Here is a 25515-nt window from a genome sequence, read left to right as displayed (position 1 = left end):
AGCACTGTAATATTTAATCTCAATGGACATACTCTGATTGCTACAATGATGATACCTCCTTATGATTACGAACAAAATACCTCAAATAGTTGAAGTATCATCTACTTTCTGGGTAAGAAAACAAATGGATTAAAGTCTTAATAAAGTCACAGTAGATGGCAGCTTACCTGGGTATGTGACGACAGGGGTAAGGGAAAAAAGTGCAATGCAGACTCACAAAAGTCCTAAGATTTCATCCAGATCTGGCCCTTTTCTACAAGGGAGACCGTCTTCTCTTCTCCAGGTAGTTTCATCCATCTACAAATTAAGCAGTTATGTTCCTCCAAAGTCTTAAAGTGATAAGGCATTGCCAGGACAAAATTCCTATCCAGCGAGGTCTCATACGTATGAAGACATGTGAACAAGCCGAAGAAGTTTCAAGAAAAGGTCACAGCAAGGGTGGGTCCGTCTGGGCTGAGTTTCTACTCTTAGGAAAGCCCAGAGAACATGCATCAGGATGACCTGGATGTTTTGCCCTGTTGCCTGTTTTTCTTTTGTCCCCAACCCTCTCTATTTCTCCTTTGCTATTTCCCTCCCCTACCGCCTTGCGGCTTGCTTGCTGTCTGCTCTCTGTGTGTCTGTATTTTATTTATTTATTCACCCCCACCTCCGTTGCAGCTTGCTTGTTGTTTTTGCTCTCTGTGTCCATTCGCCATGTGCTCTTCTGTGTTTTTACTTGGCCTCCCTTTTCGTTGTTTCACCTTGCTAAGTCGGCTTTCCATGGCACCCAGGTCGGCGGCTCTCCGCAGTGTGCTGGCAAGCCTGCCTTCACAAGGAGGCCCTGGGAGGCGAACTCAGGGCCTCCCATATGGTAGATGGGAGCCCAACTGATTGAGCCACAGCTGCTTCCCTCTCCTTTGCTATTTTTTATGGTTTTGTTCTTCTGGCTTCTGGTAATTGCTTTCACTTCTGTTCTTGTATGTTTTTCTTCCCCTGGAGTCTGTATACTCTAAGCTGGGTGTTTAAATTTAGCCCTGAATCTAGAGGATTAAATCATTCAAACAAATTTCAGCTCATCAGGTCTAAATGACCAACTGTTAAACTCTGAAGATAATAATTCTAGAATGGGCTGGATGCTGATTTCATGTAGGTGTTCCATCAACAGTGAGATCAGTGGCTTACTGGTGTGTGTGTATATATATATATATATATTTTTTTTTTTTTTAAACAAAATGATTTTTTTTTTAAACAAAAAGGAGATTTTTTAAATTCCCAACAAACCTCAGGTCAAGCTCTTTAACAGACCTATATGGTCATTATGTGAGTTGGGACATTTTTAGAAGTAGAAAATAGGAATACCTAGCTGTGGGGAGGTCTAATATGGCTAATTTAATAGCAAAAAGGAATTATCAATTACTCAGTGAACTGAAAAAATAGTTAATATCTATAAGGTGCATGGCAGTTAAATCTAGAATGGAGTTCTGGATTTAACTCCAAGCTCTTTTCTAGGGACAGGAAATATAAAGAAAGTACCCATACCCCACTGGCGCTTATATCCTGGTTTGGATGACAGACACAACAAACACAGAGGTATGGAATATAAGGTCAGGTAATAAGTTGCTGAAGAAAAGCCAAGCAGAGTAGAAGGCAGAGGATGGAGTAAGAGTGTGGTCTCTATCTTTCTCCATTCTCTGCCTTTTTGGCATTGTAGCATGCACAGCCAGATCCACATACCACAGCCTGTGGGCAAGGCAGGACTCTGCCAAGGGGACATTTATAGAGGCTTAAATGAAACCAGCCATGTACCATGTGGCACCTGACACAAGTAAGTTGCAGACAAGGAGAGAATGGTTCCCAGCCCAAAGCAGTGGCACTTCTTATAAGCTAGGAACGGTGAGGAGTCCGGCAAGCCAAGCTCATGAGAATAAGTGGGAAGGAGTTGTGGGTAAAGTTCGAGGCCAAATCACAAAGTTCCTGATAGATCCAAGAAGAAACCTAGACTTAATTCTCAGTGATCAAGGAACATTTTGGACAGTTCTGAGCAGAGGTGTAGTATGATCTGCTGCATGTGCAAAAAGCATCTCTCTGGATGTCCAGTGGAGCCAGGACTACAGCAGGGAAGAAGCAGAGGAAGGGAGAGCTGAGAGAAGGCTAATAAATGCTGATCAGGAGAGAAAGAGTGGGAGCTTGGACCAGCCCACGGCAGTGCAGGAGAAGTGGCTGGATGCAGAATCTGTTCCTAAAGCTCCAATGTGAAAGGGTAATCAGAGAATTATTATATTGAAGATTTATTCCACCCATTCACTGATGATTTTAACTTAGGCAAGGGTCTCTTTGAGGCTAATATTCCAAGGTTGGGGTTGGTCAGTGGGGTTTGGAGGAGGAAACTGAGAGTCAAAGAAGGCTACAACACATAAATGTCCTGCCCTGGTTGGAAATTGAGATCACTCTTTGAAGGAGGGTCTTTGGAGTAAATAATCAGCATTAGACATGAACATCTACCTTCTCAGCTCCCTTGGCACATTTTTCAGCATAGAGGGAAAAATGCCTTTTTTGCAATGATGTTCATTAATAATATAACTCGTATCAATGGCAAGCCAAATTAGGGGCCTGGTGAGAGCCTTCCACTTCAGAGGGAGATCTTTTATCACTGTCATTATCTAGAATGGCAGGTGCATGGTGATCATCCAAGCTGATTGATTTTTATTCAGTTTTATTATTGTTCTTAAATTCTCTACAATGTGCCCCCATTTGCCTGCCTTCAGGGCCCACCTCTCCCACTGCCTGCTCTCTGTATGCCACCCATGCCTGATCTGACATGGTGCCAGTCCATGGACTATGGATATGCTTTTAGCTGACAGAGACCTCAAGAGAACAGAAGTACAGTGGGTTGATTTAAATTCCCAATGCTACATACTCTGTAAGTGGATCTATGTATAAGTAGAATAGTGTTCTCTCTCAGAATGAACCATGATTGAGGTAATAAGAATATTGGGCATTTCATAAGCATCAAATGAGTTGTGTAGCCCCTTGCTATTTCAAGTAACTCTGATGGCCTTGTGCTAGAAGGATGTGGTAGTTTGAATTGTGTGCCCCATAAAATGCATGTTCTTGGTCTTAGTCTATGTTCCGGGGGTGAGAGTTCATTAAGGATGGGATTTTTTTTTTTTTTTATGATTTCTTTTTATTTATTTCTCTCCTCTCCCTCCTCCCCCGCTCCAGTTGTCTGTTCTCTATGTCTATTTGCTGCGTGTTCATTTTGTCCGCTTCTGTTGTTGTAAGCGGCACAGGAATCTGTGTTTCTTTTTGTTGCACCATCTTGTTGTGTCAGCTCTCCGTGTGTGCAGAGCCATTCCTGGGCAGGCTGCACTTTGTTTTGCACTGGGCGGCTCTCCTTACAGGGCGCACTCCTTGCGCGATGGGCTCCCCTACGTGGGGGGCACCCCTGCATGGCAGGGCACTCCTCGTGTGCATCAGCACTGTGCATGGGCCAGCTCCACATGGGTCAAGGAGGCCTGGGGTTTGAACCGCGGACCTCCCATGTGGCAGATGGACGCCCTATCCACTGGGCCAAGTCCACTTCCCACAGATGGGATTTCTTGAAGATATATTTTTAGTTAGGATGTGACCCAACTGAATGAGGATGGGCCTTAATCTAATTACTGGAGTCATTTGTAGGCAGAAGAAATTCAGACAGAGAAAGAAAAAGCCATTGGGAGAAGCCAGAAGCCTGAGGTCTAATGTGGAGTCAAGTTCCATGTGATGGGAAAGCCAAGGAACCCAAGGAATACCAGCCTGCTGGAATGCTACCAGCCCTGGGAGGAAGCAAGCCCTCTACCCTCTGAAACCATACACCAATCAATTCTTGCTTTTTAAGCTAATCCATTGTTTGGTATTTGTCATAACATCTGCGAAATTAAGACAAAAGGCCTTAGAATTCGTAAAGGCCAAACTCATAGTAAAGATTAGAAAAACTGGGGCCCATTTAAATTAAGCAACCAGTCTAAGACTACCCAGCTGATTTTTAAATTGCTTACTATTTATTGAATTATAATGTATAATTATATTTATGTATGGAAAGGTATATTTCTCATAAATGTACTGTTCCCCTTATTTTCACAAACTGAATACTCTAAGATATAACATTCCAGCACTCCAGAAGTATTTCATATCCCCTTAGGTTAACCACTATTCTGATTTCTAATGGCAAAGGTTACTTTAACATGTTGTTGAAATGTATAAAAAGAGAAGTCATCCAGAATGTACTATTTTGTTTCATGTTTCTTTCAACTTTAATTTGTGCAAGTCATCAATTTTGTTGTATGCATATATGTCATTCATTCTTGCTGCTCTGAGTGCATATATAAGGGTGCTTAGATTTTAATGATCAAGAAGCATTAGAAATGTGGCTGACAGACCCACAAGGGGCCCCGTATTATGCCCTGCCTATAACCCTTAACTACGGCAATGGTGATAGGATGTCCCTCACCCTACAGGTTATGTTATATTGCACAAGTCATCAGAAATAATTCCAATAATCATATTACAAGAACTGTGGGCTACTTCTAGGAGCTGAGAGTGACCCCTGGTCAAAAGTCAGCAAGAAAATGGGAACCTCAGTTCTACAACTGCAAGGAACTAAGTTCTGCCCACAATTTGAGGGTATTTGGGTGCAGATCTGAGACCACAGCCCAGCAGACCCTTTCATGGCAGCCCTATGAGACCCTGAGCACAGGACACATTCCTGACCCAAGGAAATTGTCAGACAAGAAAGATGGGCCTTCTTCAGCCACTGTTTTTGTGGGAATGTGCTACCCAGAAATAAGAAACTAATGCAAGAACACAGCTCTCTGACTTTCTAGCATGATATTTGTACAGTATACCAAACTGCCTCATCCATTCCTGTTTTAAATATAAAACAAACACCTTATAAATACCTCGACATTCTTTCTTGGCCATCCATTCTCAGCAAAAATCAATTCAGCCAACTATATTACCCCATGCATTACTCCTGTTTCATAAATTTTAATATATACTATGTTTTTACCTTTTTAACAAATTAGTTTTTTAATTGGCCTGGCACATATGAGGCGCCAAGTAGAAGCAGTTGGGTTGAACATCTCAGTACAATTTATTGGGAAGAATGAGCTTAGAGAAGGAATAGAAGAGGAAAAAAAAAACACAGAAGAAACTGGGTTGTATATTTTCATGATGCTATTTTCAGCGTGTGTTTCCAATAGATGCATCTTAAGTACTTTGGAGCAATGCCAACCAGGGTGCAGTGTAGATATAAGTCAATATCATTACAACACAGGCACTTACCAGGAAGACGTGACTGATACTATTCACCTGTTCACATGAGAAGAAAGCTCACCCGCTATGGGGAAATAAGTTTCCAATAGCCCATTTCTATTCTTTTTTTCACTTTGCCCTTGATTTATTGCCTTTGCTTGGCTTCGGCATGACAAAGGCTTCAGATTTCAGCACAAAATGATATTCCGGACTCCACTAAATATATTTGTAAGACAAGGGCAGCCAACAAAATTAAACTGCCTGCACAAAGACCGGCTGTTATTTAAAACTGGGAAGAGATTATGGGGGATTATTACTTTATCAAAAAATATTTCAGCTATGAAACCACTGCTTATTTCTCCAGTACCTTTGTCTGCGTGCTAATTTGTCTCCCACCTTGCATGGATTTAGTCTTTCATTGCCAATTTATTGAAAGGCCTGGCAAATGTCAGTGGACTGTGTTACAGGACACACAGGCTTACTTAGTTATTGCTGGAGAGAGCTGGACCTTTGAAGGGGAATTACGTGTGCTGTTTTCTGTGATTTTTATTGATGTGCTTTTCATCTGAACTATTAGATATTTTATTTTTAATCTCATTTGTCTTTTCAGAAGTTCCATTTAAGGAAGGAAAGAATAGGCTAGATTAAAGCAAGGCAAATAACAAAGAAAAAAAACAAAACAAAACCCACCAGCAGTGCTAGCATTACAGAACAGATCACTTGTCTCATTTCTCACCTTTTTAAAATGCAGTATCATATCTGTTTTAAATTGCCTCTCTTTGAAGATTTTTTTCCTCCCTCAGCTCTTTAATATACTCTGAGAGGAAAAACACCTTGAAAAATTAGAAATACAAGGATGAGAGTAATCCATTTCTATCATCACCTGTCGCTTCTTACAGTTTTTTTCTCTCATTGTAACTACATGAAATTTTTAAGTATCGTCATTATCCAATTTGATTTCTTCTCCTTGATTCTTACGTATGCCATAGAGTACCACAAAAATATGACTGAGAACACTTAGAAATTAACGATTAGAATACGCTTGTCAAAAAGATGCTTTTGCTTGAAAAAGACAATGTGATTTGTTTGTACAAGAAGCCACCAGGACAGGTTAGCCACAGGAGGGGTGAGAAACGCCGGGCCAGGTTGGAGGGTGTTAGGCCAACGTGAGCCCTGGAAGACGGGAGATACAAGGTGAGGGTAAGACCGTAACAGTCAGCAAAGGAAGCCCATCGGAAGGCCATTTGAACAGTCTTTGAGGGGGGATCAGGAGTGCTACCCAGAGGAAGTAACATTAAACTGAAGCTAGAAGAAATGCGTGCCAGCCAAGGGGGAATGGAGGCAAGTAAGAAGAGCATGTTTCAAACAGAGGTAGCAACAGTTCAGATAGAACAAGCTGCATTCAATGGAATGAACATAATTCAAGATGGGTAGAGAGTATGGTGGGTAGGGAGCTATGAGAATTAAAATTTCATACGGAAGCATGAACTGTTCCGTGTGCTGGGTAAGGGGTGGACAGTTTCCAACAAGAGACCCATGTCCTTTTATTCTGTAAAACGTTTTCAATTTTATCGTTTTGCTAATGACTGCCAGCTATTTTCTCTTTCTCTAAATCCTATCAGATACAGGGCACCTGCTTTGACTCCCAGATTTTTTTTTTCCTATTTTCACATTTCCCACTTTTGTACATTTTTGTTCAATTTGCTGGGAGGGTTCTTAAATTTTATCTTCTGATTTTCTAAATTTGTTTTTATTCCCTCTGTCACATTTTGAAGATTTCTTTCTTATTGCTTGATGGTTTTATTTTATAGCATCTTGTTCTTGTTTCATGGATTTGCATCTTCTCCTTCCTCACCAAAGAATAGCCTGCTTTTAATATTTCTTCTTCCTCCTGCATTATTCTGTTTCCTCCAAGTACCTTTGTTTGTTTATATGTTTACTTGTTTTGACCTTTATCATTCGTCTTCCAGGTTTTACAGAAATAGCTGATGGTCCTAAGTGTCTGTTCACACTTATGAGTGAGGCATTCAAAATTGTATGAGGCATTCAAAATTGTATTAGAGGTTCCATGTGAAGGTATTGTGTGCCTGGCCCAACTAGTCCTCTGGTAGGCTTCACTGTCAGATGATATCAGGGCAAGATGACTTTTTCTCAATGGGGGCATCCCTAAATTTCAAATTATCACATTCCTCTTCAATAGGTGGTCCAGTTGTTCAACAGAAGAACCTGATCATCTCCTGGGTGGGGAATGGAAAGCCTGACTGAAAGAACCATGGGAACATGGACATTGACTTGCATTATCTTATGTGCTCTTCAATGGCCTATGAGCACACCACAAGATAATGTCCAAGGAAACAAGGCTAGGGGTCCCACAGCCCAGTGTGTAGAATGCTATCTCGTTTCTATCATTAGTCCTGTATCTCAACCCTGCTCTCAGCATTGGACACTCTTTGGTTCAAATGCTATGGGCTAGAGAGGAAACCTCTGGTCTCCTGGTGGTGCAGGTAGAAATGAACTATTTGCCGGGACAGGGGATAATGAGTCAGGGCCACAGAACTCCCTATGCAGTCTTCCCAACTTCGTGCCTCTGCCTAGCTTCTGTGGTATTGGGCACGGCCCAGGATTGGCAGGTGCATCTAGCCCATCCCTTAGCTTGCCTTCTGCATATACTTAGACTAAGGCACACTTTCATCTCTATCTGCTGTCCGATTCCCAAGTATGTGTTGATATTTCTTACCTAAGATAATCTCTCTTCTATTTTCCTTGTCTTTTTGCATTCCTACTTTTATTTTTTTAATCACTTTACTGTCATTTTGTAGAAGTGTAAGAGAAAGAGGATCAATTTGTGCATTCATCCTCCATGCTTAAATAGGAAAATGTATTTAGTACATGTGATTTTTCAGAATCAAAAGATTCTGCTGAGCCCTGTTAATATATATTTTTAGATTAGTTATTCTTCCAAGAAAGTAGTACTCCCTCTTGTACTAGTCCATTTCAAAATTTCAATGGACCATGACTATCATAGTTAGCTGGCTAGTCTCATTACTGGAGGCTCCTGCTGTCTCTTAAAATTTGCATCACAGAAATTGGCATCAAGGAGAATGTTTCATTTTGTTTTGTTATGTTTTCATTTGATATTCTTGGGTGTTTCAGTTTGTACCAAGTACGAGTTTCCAAATATAAGGGGATATACAGCTACCCCTTTTGTTGACAATGTGTTTCTAAACATTCCAGTGAGTTTTGAATATTCTTTATATACTGTTCCTTCCGCACCTGTTGTCTATAAATTTCTGTATGGCCCATCTTTTAAATAAAGGTCTGTGTCATAGATTGCCAAAGGGCTGCCCATGCAAAGTACCAGACATGTGTTGGCTTTTATAATGGGGATTTATCTGGGGTAAAAGCTTATAGTTCTAAGGCTGTGAAATATCTAAATCGAGGCACGATCAGAAGGGCACCATGTGGTGAAGCAAGATGGCGGCTGATTTCTGCCAAGGTTCCTGTCTTCTCCTCCTGGTAAGAGGCTTGTCTCTTACCAGGCCTTCTCTCTCAGTCTTGGCTGCCCTGCTTTCTTCCTGAGTTCAGCTAAGAATCAGCAGGCATATGGCTCATCTTTCCCTGGGCCCTTTGAGCCTCTTGCAGTTTCTCTCCTTGAGCCAAGCTGTGGACGAACCCGGGGTGCTTTCTTGCACATGGCAGGATCCAATAGAATGTGGGGTCTCCCTTTTCCCTGTGACTCTCTCTATGTCTCCGGTGATATCAGAATCACAAGGGGTCAGAGACTCAACCTGAGTCACACCTCACTCCTGACGTAGTCTGATCAAAATGGCCTCACACCCACAGGAATGGATATGTTCAAAAACATAGTCTTTCTCTTTTTGGAATTTATGAAAGAATTTCAAGCTGTCACAGTCTATAAACAAGGCACTGGGCAGGGGGAGGGCATCTCCACAGGGCATCAATATGATGTTTTTGCGGGATCATGCAACCAAGATGAAAGCTAAGCCAAATACCAGGCGGAAAATAGTAAATTCCATGACTGATAATACAAGCAAGGAGAGCAGATAGAGAAGACTACTTTTCAGGTTGGAAAGTAAGTTTCACCAATTCCTTGTTGTGTCTTCTTAGACAGGACATTTAACCTTTTGTGCCTAAGTTTCCTCATTTATCAAATGGAGGAAATATTAGTATCAACTTCATAGTCATTGTGTAAGAATTAAATGAATCTATGTTTGCAGCGTGCTAAAACTTCATCTCATCACATAGTAAGCACTTCCTAAGTATTAGCTCTTATTAACTATTTTCTGATTGGGGAGATGAAGAAATGTTTCACATGGTGGTGGTAGGAATTTGAACTCGATTCTTAAGGTAAAAAGACTTTCATCTTTCTATTTCAGCTACAGGACAGGGGATCTAATTTCCAGCGCCTTCATTTCTAAACTTCAAGAGGCTAAGTTATCTACTAAAGTGAAAATGTATCATCAGTAACTTTGAATAAAGAGAAGTAATCAGAGTTCAAGGCCTCCTTTGCTGCACAAAAGGTAATTAACAGTACAAAGAACTGAACAAGCATGGAGCTTGAACCTTCTGCTGAATTTGTTTCACATCCCAAAATATAAGTATTTACAGGTCAAGTGCTGTAAGAAGGATAAAAACATGTCTTTTCTCTGAGAAAAGCTTTATTCACACAGGTTTCAGCCACTCTCTTAATCCTTAGGCATCTAATTAGAGTTCTAGCTCCAAAGATAAACAATCAATTTCCCCAGTCCCTCCACCCCTTATTTAAAAAAAAAAATCAGGGCAGTTCAGTATCCGGCCAGTGTCTTTGGACTATTTTGTAATAACCCCTGTTTGTATTAATCCCACATCTTCCATTTTAGTTCCTCCAAACCCTTTACAAATAGGATCTCCTTAATCCCCAACAACATTGCTGTGAGACCCTTGACCAATAACAATTATCCAAAATCTACAGATAAAGAAACCAAGGCTCACTGGGCCCTGTTTATCTCTTTTTATGAACAAGGATGCATCATAAGAGTAGATAAGTCCCTTGATTCTTGCAGTACAGTTGTAAGCAGCCAGCCTCGTTGCAAAGAATAAGCAGTTGCTCAATTCTTGAAAAATTTATGACGCTTAATTTAAACTGGAAAAGCACAAATTGAGAAGACCCAGAAGGCATCTAAAAAACAAAGTCACAGAATGCTAGTTCTGCAGAGATGCACTGCTCCCATAGTCCCTGCCCCTCACACACTTGTTACAGATAACCTAGTGGCGTATCTGAAACAATATTATTAAAGATACTAGTACTCAGATTAGCAATGCAATTAATACAATGTTTTACTAATGGCCATCTCTACTGAGAAGCGTTTTGTAATGCTGCAGTGGGATTGACTGCCCTTTCCCCTTCTGTGGCACCACTCTCATTCTACAAAGTCTTCTCATGGAATTGGAGAGGCTTTCCCACACTTGCTAGGTATATTCTTGCTTCAATTAGACTACAAAATAGATAGCTCAATCCAAAAATACTTGGGGGTCAGTGATGTGCTAGGAAATCTGTTACATACTACAAAATAAATATGAATAGCATATAGATCTTATCCTCAAGAACCTCCCAAAAGTCAATGATACCATATTCCTATTTCTATCATGAGCACACAAGAATGTGTCTAGTGCATAGTAACTATTAAACAGATGGTTGTAGAGTTAATTGTATTCTGTTATTTTTGCCATCCTTTTATCCATACTCTCCTTTGATTACTCTCTTTAACCTATGGTTTAGAAGACTGACTCTATAGCTGCTGCAACCCCTGTTTAAGTTTCCTTTTTTTTAAAAAAAAATTTTTAAATTTTATTTATTTATGTTTAGTTTTCCTTGATGCTGGCACATGCTACCCAGCTAGTTCTACACCCAGAGTGGTGGGCCTTGAGGAACAGGTTCCTTCAGCATTTGACCACTGTTTCCCCAGTGGTATGGTATTTTGCAACTTCGGCTTTTCAGGGAACCAGGCTTCAAAATTCATGCACGTATATCTTGTTTGCTCAGTTTTGGGCTCCCTCTCTCCCTCCCTCTCTTCTTTCCTTCCTTCTTCTCTTCCTTCCTTCCTGAGTAAGCTCACATGCCAGGGTAGACACTCGTACCTCCTCTTTCTCCTTTCTCAGGGGTATTTCCCCCCTCATGAGGCATTTACTCTCCAGCACTAAGCAATTTTCATTTCCCCTCTGTCTTAAATTTTAATCCCAAATGTCCTGAATTCTGGCATTCACCTTCCTGCTCTGATTGCCAATGAATACAGATAATTTGCATTGTTACGATCAACAAAAAGTAAAACATGTTTTGTGTTTTACAGTCTACAAAGCATATTGATTGCATTATCTCATTTGATCTTCAATGGCCTATGAGTCACAAGATAATATGTCTAAGAAAACAAAGAGCAGAGAGACAGGAGAAATTACGCAGATCCAGTTCGACGCATCCTGCCTCTTTTCTCCAAGTCAGGCCCACCGCTCAGCACTGGGGACCGCGCGCCACGCTGGAGATGCCATTTGCCCCTGTCCCTTTCAGTGCGCTTCCTCTTTGAGGGAAGCGTGAAGTCTCTTGATCGCCCTCTTGAGGTTCTAGTGTGTCATGACCACACGATGGAAAACAGGGCCAATGGCCCAGGAATGTGGACCCAGGAATATGGGAAAGGAACCAATTCAAGTGAAGGCTGGGAGACAGCAAAACACCTTGGGGGATTTTAAATTCAAACCCAGGAAAGTGTTGCTTGATAGAATCCCTGAGGCAGAGGTGGTTAGCACTTAGTCAGGCCAAGGAAGCAGGCTTTCTGAGCAGCCTTTCTCAGGCTTTTCATGAGCATTCCTGCTGCTCTGAGGAGCTGAAGCAGATGCTAGTGTCAGAGAGGGGGCAGCTGGAGGCAGCATTCACCTCTGAAGCGTTTCTGTGGGCAAGCAGCAACGGCTGTGGTGGTCTGAGGCCAGCACGGCCACGGCAAGCAGTTGTTGAGTGTGGTGCTTTGAAGATGATTTTTCTCTTGGTTCTCCCCATCCCTGCCTCCCTTGAGTCCATCTCTTCCAAATACAAAATGTTTCAGTTTATCGTTATTCTCCCCAAGACGTGGGTAATCACCAATGCAGACAGTGAATGTATTTGTTTAAAAAAGATTGATAAAAAAGAAATGCTGAAGTGAAGCCAGAGCAACCATTTGGTGCTGAAGCACAGCTCACAGACACTGGGAAGGTGACCTGGGAGCCGGTTTAGATTTCGTACCCAAATCAGTCACCAGAGATGAATTAACACGTATTCTGAATTCAACTTTTTATTTCTGTCATCAAGGAGCCAAGAAGGACAGATGATGAAAGAGTGGAAAGGGAAATGTGCTGGAGAATAAATACACTTCCCATGCAATGGGAATGAAATGGAGACAATGAAGGACATTCAAAGAAGCATCTTATTTGTATCAGAAAATAAAATGCTTGTATGGAGAACATTCACTAATCTTTCCATGCCAAATCCTCCATGAAGTCTTTGTGGCCCCAAACCTCTTACGCTTGCCCCCTTCCAGGTAGAATCAATCTTTCTTTCCTTTTATGCCTCACTTTACCCAAAAGAGAATTCTAGCATTGATGGAATGTTGTTGCACTTATTTGTATATATGCCTCTCTCTGGACGAGATTCCTTAAAGGCAAGACTTTGTCTTGTCCATCTCTTTCTGTCCACTACCTGAACTAGTATCTACAACAAGTTAGGTTGTCTTGGAATATTTGGTAACTGACAAGCTTTGGTGAGAGCTAGTGGCACTGTGGGGAAGGTAGTGCAAGCACTCCAGGAATGCTGCAAAAATCTGGTGCATCTTCTGACCACTCTCACCTCTCCCTCTAGACCATTTTCCTCCTTGACTAGTGCCTTCTCCTCCAGTTCCCAAGAAGTCCAAAGCCTCAAACTAAGGAGCCCACAAAAGCCTCCCACCTTCCTAGGGCCTCCCTGACCCCAAAATGCCACTTTGTTTGCCTCTGCTCTTCCATCCTTCAACCTAAAATCCTTTTCTTCATTTAGGAAGAAGGGTCTATTTTCCTTTGACAATGGTATCTTAATTTGAGTGAATCCCTAGTTGGAGAAGTTTCAAGAATAATGGGAAAAAGTCAAGGGCAGATTTCAACGCTATAGGGAAAGACAGGTGAGCATGCCTTCAAATCACACTGTTCTGGAGTCTTCCCTCCTCTGGCCTGGGCACACACATTCAACAAATCTGCAAGCCGAGAATTTTGTTCCCTGTTTGTACAGTTCATGCACCTAAATCTACACTCTGACTTCTTAACTCAGAGAGCTAAAATTGGAGCCATTTTGTATGACGTGGCTGTTGGCATCTTCTTCCTCCTGGGGAAAACAAAAAGGACTCCTTTTAAGCATGAGCCTCCCTTCATAATTTCCACCAGATTCTTAAATCACAAAAGGTTCAGAAACCTGTGTTAACAGATGACTCCTAACTCCATCAGGGAAGTGTGAATCAATTCTAGTTTTAAGAACCCCTTTCTCTCCTGAGAAAGACCTTCCCCAAAACTCTTCCATTTCTTTGCTCTCCTGATCTTTCTTCTACCTGTAAGTATTCTTAAGTGCCGTTAGTATTTTTTCCCCACTGAGATATATCAAAGTCATGTTAAAAATATGTCAAGCTCTTTATAATGTAATGTCCCTCCCCACCCCTTGCCATTCACTGTTCATTAGTTCAGTGGTCTAATACTGTGAACCTTCTGGAAACAAGGTGTGAGGATATCAACACTTAGTTCCTCATAGCAGCCTTTCAAAGTCTGCAAATGAAATGTTAAGAGAAAGAAATGATCATCAAGAATGCATAGGATGAGACTAAAGAACTAAAAAATCTAAGGTGGGGAGAAATATAAAGGTTATTTTTCTCAAAATCCCACCTACTGCTGTAATTCTTATGATGGTTTCTCCAAGAAATGGTCATTTTATTATTATTTGAACAGTTTTAATGATAAGGAGTTTGCGATCACCCAAGGAAAGTTATTCCATTGTTATAATCCCTGAATTCCTAGGAGGTTCATCCTGAAATTTAGCCAAAATCTACCATCTAGTTTGAATGCTTGAGAAAATATTGATAACACAACACCCTCTTTTACCTAAATTGTCCTTCACATAGTTGGAGGCAGTTTTTTAGTCTCTCTTCTTTCAGAATGTTTTTTGTTGTTGTTTTGTTTTGTTTTTGCCTCCACATTTTCCAATCCTGTGCAGTGGAAGTAGCAATTGCCCAGAGAGTTAATGGAAGGCAAGAAAGAAGGAAAGAAGGAGAGAATAAAGGAAGGATGGAAAGGAAGGAAGAAATGAAGACATCTGAGGTGTACCTCTACGGGATAAGGAGATCACAGGATCTGAAAGGGTTGATCTGCTTACACGGAAGGAAGATTCCCTAGTGCCATGCTCAGAGGGAAGGTTCTGGGTCTGAATGAAGAAGGGGGTACTCGATTACTAAGCAGGGCTCACCGCCAAACCTTCGTGAGTTAGCCCGAGCTGCAAGGATTATGACTTCATACTTGCCCCAAGACTTGACCTTAAAACAGACAAAACAGACCAGCAAACCAAAAGGACCGGAGTACCTCCTCGCTTGCAAATGCGTGTGGGGCCAGGCAGAGCTTCTAATGAAGGGTGCTTCAGGGTGTAGAGGGTGCCGTTCCAGAATGTCCTTTAGGTAAATACATTAAAATTCATTCAACATGCTGCATTGCCTACACAAAACACTTTCAGTTTAGCCCTGATGGGTAAGAATACAGAATAGGCTACCAGAATGGGGAGGGGGCGGTGGGGAGGGGGATTTCCAGCTCTGGTCCTTAGCGGCCATGAGATGTTGAGCAAGTGAACTAACCTCCACATGCTTCAGTTTCTGTAACTAAAAAATCAGGGCACATTAATACCCCCAAACCCAGAGGGTTAATGTGAGCATTCAGTGCAGTGTGGAGTACTTAAAATACCACCCAGCATAAATATTCCTGTTTTTCATTGTCTCTATTCACGACACATGTATGTTGAAAGGCCTGGCTCCATAGGTACAAATGCATCCCTGGGGATCATACCCAAAAGATGATTTGGGGAGAATTTTGAATCTCAGTGCTCCATAGGCACCTTGTTAAGGCCCCACAACGTCGTAACAGGGTGATCTAGTTTAGAGGGAATACTGCTGGGCTGAAGGCTTGCTGACCTGGTTCAGGTCTCAGCTGTGTCATTAAAAGTCAGTGCTAATCCATTTAAATTTCTGTGCCTCAGTTTCCCCAGCCAGCCTTATCAACCTCACAGAAACATGAAGGAGGCAAAGTTTAAGAACCTATATGTTGACTCAATGCTCCTTATTATATAAAAGTCTGCTCATCAATAGGAGGAAGTCTAAAAACCTGTGATGTTTCCCTTCTCCCTAGCAGGATCATTAAGACCAGATAGGTTTGGAATGACCAATCATCATCCCAGTTCCTCTTTCTGTCTTTTTATTTCCCTTCCAAGTTGCTCTTAGAACAAGACCTGTTAAACTAGAGTTAGCCATGGTCATTATTATTTCTTCAGGCCAGATTTAAGGCACAGGTTGTTCAGGTTTGAACTTTAACATCCATCTTTACTTTTAGTGTCATAAATAGTGCAATATAAAGCCAAGAAGACTAAACAAAGAAAATGAATAGCTAGAGAAAGATCTACGTTTTCCTTCTAGGGTCTTGGGAGGCCATGGTACATGTTGCACAGCCTGGGGTCCTTTCTGCTCCCGCACCACGAGTTCACACTCAATCTCAACTTTGTGGCTTGGCTGGGATGGTTCTAAAGCCAAGACTCTTCTCACTACACCCACAAATTACACAAGGAGGAAGGCCATAGTCTTGGTCACGGGCAGTGCTGAATGAGACCATATTCCACAGAAATCTAAGTTTTTACCCTCTTCACCTATTATAAAAATCATCCCCTCCCCTAGGACTTTGATCAGATGTGTCTTTGGGCACACACATGTGAATAGCCCTCATCCTTGGAGTTGGTAGGATGGGAAGGAAGCACAATTTCTCCATCCCTCTTGGCATCCTTCACCAATCCTCCTATGCGGTGGATTCCAACCCCTCAGTCACGCTGATCTTCCCATATTCCATTTTGTCCACCTTCTTTTCAAAGTCCAGTGCTCAGAACCAAATCCCCTATTGCACACAGTTCTGACTCACATACACTGCTTCTTTTCAAGACTTGGACAAGTGACTTGTATTAATCCAGCTTGCAATTAAGCTAGCTGTTTTAACCGAATTCTGTCAAGGGAACCCAGTAAAGACAACATGATATATGTGACGAGGGCTTCTTCTGAAATTCAGACATGGTTAGGATCTTCTTTTTGATACTGCATGGATTCTAGGACAGAATAAGTAATAAAGAATTGCTGCTCACAACTGAGAGGAATTAAAGCCAAAGCATTTGACTTTAGCAGTAAATTGACACTGGCCCTGAATATAAACTGTAGCTCACAGAACTCAAGTCTGACCAAGAGTTTAGCTGGAAGTCTGGAAAAAAGCTGCCCAGGTAGGACCAAACTGAGGTTGAAACTACGCACAGTACCTCCGGACCAGCCTGGGACTCCACAGCCCTCGTGTCATTGGCACTCACCATTCTTGCAGAGCAGGACAGCCTGGAAGGCCTGAGCAGAACAGTTGATGTAGAGCAAGACGGTTGGAGCTTGAGCCGTTGTAAAGCTAAATACAATGTTCTCCTTGGAAGGTGCTGCATCTGCATAAATAGCTGAGGAAGCAAGGCTCATATTCTTGGTCACGGGGTAGGGTTCTTGAAACATGTAAGTAACCGAAGTTCCAGCTTCAAAAACTGCAGAAACCTCTGCAAAATATAAGAGGAGAGAGCATGCATTGAAAAGGTCAGTCAGTTTTTCTGGATAACAGTAAATTCATTTTTACAGTTCTTATGGGCCAGTTACTTTGGGGAAGGCTTTTTAAAATTTTAATTTATTATATAATGTGTGCCATACAATGATTGTGAAAGGGTAGGTATCATTGTTCTTATTTATGAATGAGACACCCAAGTCTCCCAGAAGTTGAGAGCCTTGAACATGATTTGAAAAGCTCATATTTGGTCCCGGAATTTAGTTCTGCATTTCAGCATGCATTTGTTGGGTGGATATCATCTGTCAGGCTGATTTCTCAAGAAGCAAAGATACCATGTTGCTGCCTCCAGCACAGCCTAATACAATGTTATTAGGATTACCTAATTTTCAGTACTGGGATTTTAACAGACCTGGCTTATTGTTGAGGGGTGTCAGGAGGATTGCAATGGACTCCAAATTCCTGAGGGTGAGATATTGGGTGGGTGGGTGGAAGAGGAGTGGTTTTCTGTTGGTTTGGGTAAAGTGTGTAGAACCATGGAGTCAGAAGAGAGGGAATTCTAAGAAACATTGGTGTCCAGTTCCTTGACACGTTATTTCAAATGTCTAGGATTTGGTGCTCAAGTCCTCAAAAAATAGCAAAGATAGGTAAACAAGCCTTACTATGGAAAGAAGTCTTAGAGAAAAACAGATTGAACGGAATTCTACTTCTAAAGAAAGGTAGCATCTACAAAGTGATGAAATTCAATTAGTATGACCATGAAAATCATCCAGTCCTCCCTGGATAATTTTCCCACTCCAAGTGATAGCATTTTAGTTCAGTGGAACTAGTGCAGGACTTGGTGTCAGCCCTGGATCTGAAGTCTCACTGAATTTCACACTAGCCTTGTGATCCCAGACAAGTTAAGGGCCCAATGGAGACTCTGTGTGCTTCATCTGGTAAATGGGACTCATAACCCCATCTCATGCATATTCCTGTCTTGATGAATGAAATGATTTACATAGAGCACTAAATATAGTTCCCCAGCACATTTTGAACACAGATTCTCCATGTTAGAATGGAGCATGCTCCATGAGATATATCTGCTTATTTTATTTCCTTCTTCATTTTTTTTAATCTTACATTAAAAAAATATGAGGTCGCCATATATCCCCCACCCCACCCTACTCCTCCCACATCAAAAGCCACTTTCATCATTGTGGCACATTCACTGCATTTGGTGAATACATTTTGGAGCACTGATGCACCACATGCACCACATGTCCTGAAAATGCCCCCACATCATATCTCTTCTTCCCTCTCCCTACCTTCAGCAGCTACCATGACCACTTTCTCCACATCAATGCTACAATTTCTTCCATTACCAATCACAGTAGTTCCATAATAGAATATCAGAAAGTCCTCTCTAATCCATACTCTATTCCTCCATCCTGTGGACCCTGGGATGGTTATGTCCACTCCCCCTGTATATCAAGAGGGAGCTTAGATTCCACAGAGATGACAGATGCAATTCTCCTGCTTGTTGTTGTAGGTTACTCTTGACTTCCTGGTATGGTGGTTGACCTTCTTCACCTCCCGGGTAAAGTCCAATAAACCAGAGGGTAGGAGTTACAAGTCTGCTGAGGCTCAGGGCCTGGCTGTCACATGGACAGTACAGAGATTCAAGTCTCCTGAGTATATACCCACCCCAGTGCCAATCACCGGTCCAGTAAAAGGAACAGAAGAGGCATGTGTAGAAAGGTCTTATCTGAGTCCAACTCCATCACACTCAGGAACACAAACTCCAAAGTAGGGCCAACTGACATGGCACTGAACCCAGAGCCATCTGCCATGACCATAAAACCTGTGGGTCTCTGTAGCCCTCAGAAGAACCAGTACTTGGGCTTCTATCTACTTTGGCTGTCTCTGGGACCCTGCTGAGGCATGCGTAAGCATAATCCCTCTGATGATTGACAACACGTCTGTCCAAGTGCCTAGTCTCTTCTTCAGATCAAAACCACTCTTGAGTTTACTTTCAATTTTAACTCTATAAAGTGTCGGGGTATGGAGGAAAGGTTCTTTCCTACAACAAAAGTGTTGAGCTCTGGGAGGAAACCTCTGCCATAAAAGTAGCACAATAACATGCACCCATCGTGATGTGATTACTTTCCCATTTTCCTGAATGAAATGTGGAAAGTTCGTAATTACCCATGAAATTCTCTGATTGAGTTGGTGGCACCTAGAGTCTAATCAAACCTGACTTTTGTTTTCTAATTCTATTGCAAATTTGTTCCACCTTTTGAAAATTCTGTAAGAACCTGTCACAGTGCCAAAAAAATTAAAGTTGCATATTTATGCATATCGCCTAGCAGATTGGGACTACCAGCTCATTTTTTACTAAAGGTTCAGGGAAAGTGTTTTGCATTTATCATGCAGGTTACAACATCAGTACTCCTGATTATAAAGATATGCAGCAGAGACTTGCGACAGTAAAGATTCTGGTTAATCATTAGTTAGATTCAAGCAGTTCTTTTGAATGAATTTCCTCAGGGACATTTGGCCCACATTCTGAGATATCATCTCCTAGTTAACAGAATAAATGGCTTTTATTTGATGTTTGTATGTGTCTTCTAGTATAAGTCTAACTCAGCGCATTCATCATGAATAGCATATTGGATATGCGCATATATATTGCATTTTTTTTCTTGATATTTAGGATTAAAAAAAAAAGAATTTTGCTACTAGAAGAGAAAAAATCAAACGAAATCTCTGTTCTCCCTCCTCCACCCATCCCAGCTTTGATTTACTTTTAATGTTGTAGGTATTGTTGATTACAACACAGTAACCACACTTGAACTATAATCTTCTCTAAGTGTATTGAGATTTAAATGCAAAAGTTTATGCTCTCAGATCAAAGAGACTGAGTTATCTGGACATCCAAAACTTTTGGGGTAAATGGAAGGAAAAGTTTCAACTTAAAGGCAATTATCAATGATTCTGCTACCCCAGAGCCAAAATATCAATATGAAAATCAATATGAATAATATCCCCCATCCCCTATAAGGTAGAGGGAACTGTGTTAGTTAGATTCTGAGAAGACAGGACACACATTTAAAATATAAGCACCAGTGAAAGGTATCCTGTGGTGAGACATGTACATGTGACAGAGAAAATGATTCCCAGAAGAAGGTAACAGAGATGGAGGTCTCTGTGGGCAGAGTAGCCTGTGAAGACCTCAAGGGGAGGTCAGCATAGACTGGATCTTGAAGGGTGGGATGGATAAAAGAAAGTAGATGGGAATAAAGGATAGCATCTCTGAGCCTGAGAGTCTCAGGGATTGTGGTGGTTTGAAGCTATATGTGCCCTAGGATATCATGTTCTCAAAGCTAATCCATTCCTGTGTGTATAAACGTACAGACAGTAGGACCTTTGATGAGGTTACTTCAGTTACATCGCATGGCCCAGGGTGGGTCCCAATCCTCCTACTGGAATCCTTTATAAACAGGATGAATACAGAGAGAGAGAAAGCCGTGACAACAAGAAGCTAAAAGCAATGAAACTTGGAAGAGAAGGGAGAGACCAGCAGGCACCACCATGCTCCTTGACATGTGGCAGAGGACCAAAGGAGGGCTGGCACTCAGTCACTGGGAAGAAAGCATTGCCCTGAGATCACCTTGATTTGGACAATCTCATGGCCACAAACTGCAAGCTAATAAATTCCCTTTGTTAAAAGCAACCTCATTTCAAGTGCCTGCTTTGAGCAGCCTAGGAAATTAAAGCATGGGATTAGGCTGGAACCTGGCTCTGCGGTACTTCCGCTCTCTCACTGAATCCCACCTAACCTCAGGTTCTTAAATGTCGTAATGAAATTACGTAATGAAATCAACCTTGCAGTAGTATAGAAAAGCATGGTACATAGTAGGTACTCAAAAAACAATAGCTGTTGTTGATAAAATAATAGATAAATAGTTTTACAACCATAGTGGGTGATTTTAATACCCCATTTTTAATATTGTATAGAATATCTAGAGAGAGGCTCAGCAAGGAAATAAAGATTTGAACAACATTATAGACCAACCAGAACTAATAGACATTTTTAGAACACTTTACCAACAATTGCAGAAAGACATATGCTTTTCAAATGCACATGGATCATTCTTCAGGTTAGAGCATATGTCAGGGCAAAAGAAGTCTCAATAAATTTAAAGATATTGAAATCATACAAATTATCTTCTCTGCCCAAATGGAATGAAGCTAGAAGGAAGGCTGGAAAATTTACAAATATGTGGATATTAAACAGCATAGTCTTAAGTAACCAATAGACTAAATAAGAAATTACCAGGGGAATTGCAATATATTTAGGGATGAATTAAAACGAAAACAAAATATGCCAATACTCATGAGATAAAGTAAAGGCAGAGCTCAAAGGGAAATATATAGCTGTAAACATGTGTATTAAGAAAGAAGAAAAATTTCAAATTAACCTAACTTTACATCTTGAGGAAGCAGAAAAAGAAGAGTTAACTAAACACAAACTCAGCAGAAAAGAGAAAATAATTAAGATTAGAGCAAGGATAAGTGAAATGGAGCATAGAAAAACAATTGAGAGAATAAGCAAAACAAAAAGTTGGTTCTTTGAAAAAAAAATGAATAAAATTGGTGATCTTAGCTAAACTGACAAAGGAAAAAAGATAAAAGACACCTATAACCAAAAACAGGAAGGAAAATGGTGATATCATTACTGACATTACAAAATTAAAAAGGTTTATAAGAAAACATTATGAACAATTTTACGCCAGAAAACTAGATAATCTAGGAAAGAATGGAAAAATTCTTAGATACACACCAATTACCCAAATTGACACAAGAACAAAGATAAAATCTAAACAAACCTATAGCAAGTATAGAGATTGAATCAATAATGAAAAACTTTCCACCAAAGAAAAGTCCAGGACCAGGTGGCATCATGGGTGAGTTTTAAAAAAATATTTAAAGAAGAACTAACACCAGTCCTTCTCAATGTCTTCTGAAGAATTGAGGAGAGAGAAAGAACACTTCCTAATTCTTTCTGAGGCCAGTATTAATCTGATACCAAAATCTTATAAAGGCATCACAAGATAAGAAAACTGTAGACAAATTTCCCTTATGACTATAGATGCAAATGCCTTAACAAAATATTACCAAACTGAATTCAAAAGCATATTAAAAAGATTATACATTTTAACCAAGTGGGATTTATCTCAGGTATACAAGGATGGTTCAAAATATGAAAACCAATTAATGCAATGCACTTCATAAATAGAATGAAAGGGAAAAACACATTATTATCTCAATAGATACATAAAAAACATTTAACAAAAACCTAAGCACCAGAAGGAAATAAGATTCTTATTTTTAATGATTCTCTCTGAGTAATTAGAGTGGGTTTTTAACTTTTCCAGATTCCCAAATAGTCTATAATAAGAATACAGAATTTAGCATATTTAACTAGAAAAAAATGAAAATATCCTGAGAGTTGCAACCAGACTCTTCATATAATGATAGGCTGCTGGTGGTGGTGGTGGTGGTGGCAGGACAGTTTGATATCAACATGTAAAAGAAAGAATCTGGACTCCTAACTTACATCATGTAGAAACACTAACTCAAAATGGACCAAAGATAAAAATGTAAGAGCCGAAACTCCAAAACACTTTTTGTAAATCTTCATGACCTTTGATTGTCCAGTGGTTTCTTTTATATGACAGCAAAAACATGAGCAAGAAAAGAAACAACAAATTGTACTTTCTCAAAATTAAAGACTTTTCTTCTTCAAAAGACACTATCAAGAAAGGGAAAAGACAACTCCCTCAAAATGAGAGAAAGCACAGGCAAATCACAAATCTAACAAGGGAATATTATCCAAAATATATAAAGAACTTTTACAACTGAACATGAAAAGACAAATAGCCAATTAAAAAAAATATGGACAAAGTATCTGAATGGACATTTCTCCCAAGACGATATACAAATGGTCAAGGAGCACATGAAAAGATGCTCAACATCATTAGTCATTAGAGAAAGGCAAATCAAAACCATAATGAGATGACACTTCTCACTTGATAGGGAGGTTATTATCAAAGAAACAGACAATACCACGTGTTAGTGAAAATCTGGAGAAATTTGAACCGTCATCCTACATTGGGGGAGGGTATGGAAAATGTAGCAGTCACTTTGAAGAGCAGTTTGGCGGTTACTTTAATAATTAAACATAGATTTCAACATACGACCCAGCAATGCCCAAGAGAAAGGAAAATACATGACCATGCAAAAACATGTACAAGAATGTTCAATGCAGAATGAATGTCCAGCATGCATCCATACAATGTGACAATAAATAGGAATGAAATAATGCTAATGCTACAACACGGATGAACCTTGAAAACATGCTAAATGAAAGAAGCACAAACTATCACATATTGTATGTTTCCTTTCATACAAAGTGTTCAGAATAGGCAACTCCATAGAGAAAAAGATGAGTGGTTGCCAGGGGCAACCTACCGTTATGCTGCCAGTTTGTCTTGATCTGTTAGAGATAAGGAAAATACGTTGCAGCCAATAAGTATAAGTTAATCATATTACTATTATTCCTTTCGGCCATTATCAGAAACATAAAATGAGTGAGTTGATACACAATGGTTCTGTCTCAGGCACTGATATTAAACAAAGGTCCCTAATCTCACCCCTGATTTCTCTAGCATTTCCATGCCTCTACCCCAGATTTCCCCAGTATTTGTATGCCATTTTCCTTAAATATAGGGTGCCATTGCAAGTTAATCTGGAAGATTACCCCAATAGAGAGGACCAGTGGAGCAGGACTGACTTATAGTTTATGGCTCCCCATTTCATTGCCAAATCACTTTTCCCAGAGGCAAATGTCATGGGAAACTCCTTAGTGCATCTTACAGACATTGCAATTACGGTATAAAAGGGACACATTTCCTTAGGATTCTGAGAAAGGAGGGAAAAGTTTGGAAACTGTGAATATGAAGTGAGCCGAAAAGGCTAAGCACAGATTTATTTACTTAACTTACAGATCAAAATAATAGGTGGAGAAGGCGCACAGAAGATGTTCTAACATATGCAGGCAAAGATACAGAGGCATGAAGTGAAGAAAATTAATAGGAGTTGTTTCAGAGAAAGGAGCCAAGAAAAAATTAGGCTAAATTTAGAGCACTGTGTATATGAGATGTTTGACTACTATCCCCAGAGAAATGCAGGAAGGTCTACTATTCTTTTTTTTGCCCCTAAACAGAAGACTTCGGTATAGATGCTGTGACATTAATCCAGGATACTGTAATGTGCGGGTCCAGTGGCACTTACTCTGTATGTGCTTCTTCTAGCACGTGGGTCTGCTCTCAGGGTAGCATTTGAATTTTTCAGGGCAAGTTATTCAGAGAACACCTTCAGGGCGAAGAGGCAGTAGCACTTTTCTCGTCTTAGCTCACATTAGGAGCCTACTGCGATGGGACCTGCTTTATTTCAAGTGCCCAACACACTGTTGGCCCTGCAATTTGTACCATTACTCTCCTCCCAAGGAACACAACATGCTTCCTAGCAATAATAAGCAAGTAATTCAAACTAATTGAGGGGAAGGCCAGTGTGGATGAAGGAACAGTTTAAATTACAGAATGCGTCAAAGAAAACACCAGGTGTTATTTGTTTCTATTGTTTCTAAGTTCCAACAGTAAGTTAGATTAAATAATGCACTTATTTAGTGGAGGTACTTGGAAAATATGTTTCAGTGAATTAACAAGTATTATTTATAATTGGCACCATTGTTTCTTTCTAAATGCTGCTTGAGAACGATTAAAACATTTTATTTTAATAGTTTAAATGCTGCTCTTAAAAGACTGTTTACATTATTTGCTCAACAAACTTTTTCCCTCAATAAAATAAACTTTAAAAATTCTTTGAAGATTGATGGCAAGTTGACTCTTTGTCCTTATTTCTGAAAAAAAAAAATACTATGTATTTGTACTGGATCATAAGATTTTAAAGTTATTTAGAGCTATTTATCTGAAGAATTTACACCACAACCATCATTCTTGGTTCCATGTGTGCATCTAACAGTATTAACTTTTGTCAATAAAATAAAGTCATGAAAGAAAGCGGATATGAAAAGAGCACTTGGGTAGGTATTTTGTCTCCTGTATCGCAGTCCAAGTCCTCCGATTTACTAAATGGGGACTCTGGGAAAGGCTTTTAAAATCTTTCTGTGCATCCGTCATCTCACCTATAGAATACACAGTAATTTTTCACTAAATTTTCTATGTTCTGCTCATTGTAAAAATGATTTAAGGTGGCGTAACAGTTCCTAAGGACACTCAGAGCTGGTTTCTAGAGTGATTTAACTAATAATTGGGA

General features: G+C 40.3%; 1 protein-coding gene across 1 annotated transcript in view; it reads right to left on the bottom strand.

Annotated features, from left to right (window-relative positions):
• The window catches only part of CNTNAP5 (contactin associated protein family member 5), an 810000-nt gene that overhangs the window by 87470 nt on the left and 697015 nt on the right, over positions 1-25515 (bottom strand). The window contains exon 19 of the mRNA XM_058301170.2: positions 16907-17131. Coding sequence (XP_058157153.1) covers positions 16907-17131 — 225 coding nt within the window. The remainder of the gene's footprint in view (positions 1-16906; positions 17132-25515) is intronic.

The sequence above is a fragment of the Dasypus novemcinctus genome, chromosome 7 (assembly GCF_030445035.2).
Source record: "Dasypus novemcinctus isolate mDasNov1 chromosome 7, mDasNov1.1.hap2, whole genome shotgun sequence".
NCBI classification, from domain to species: domain Eukaryota; kingdom Metazoa; phylum Chordata; class Mammalia; order Cingulata; family Dasypodidae; genus Dasypus; species Dasypus novemcinctus.
Note: the sequence above shows the minus strand (reverse complement) of the source record. Positions and strands in the feature narration are given on the sequence as shown.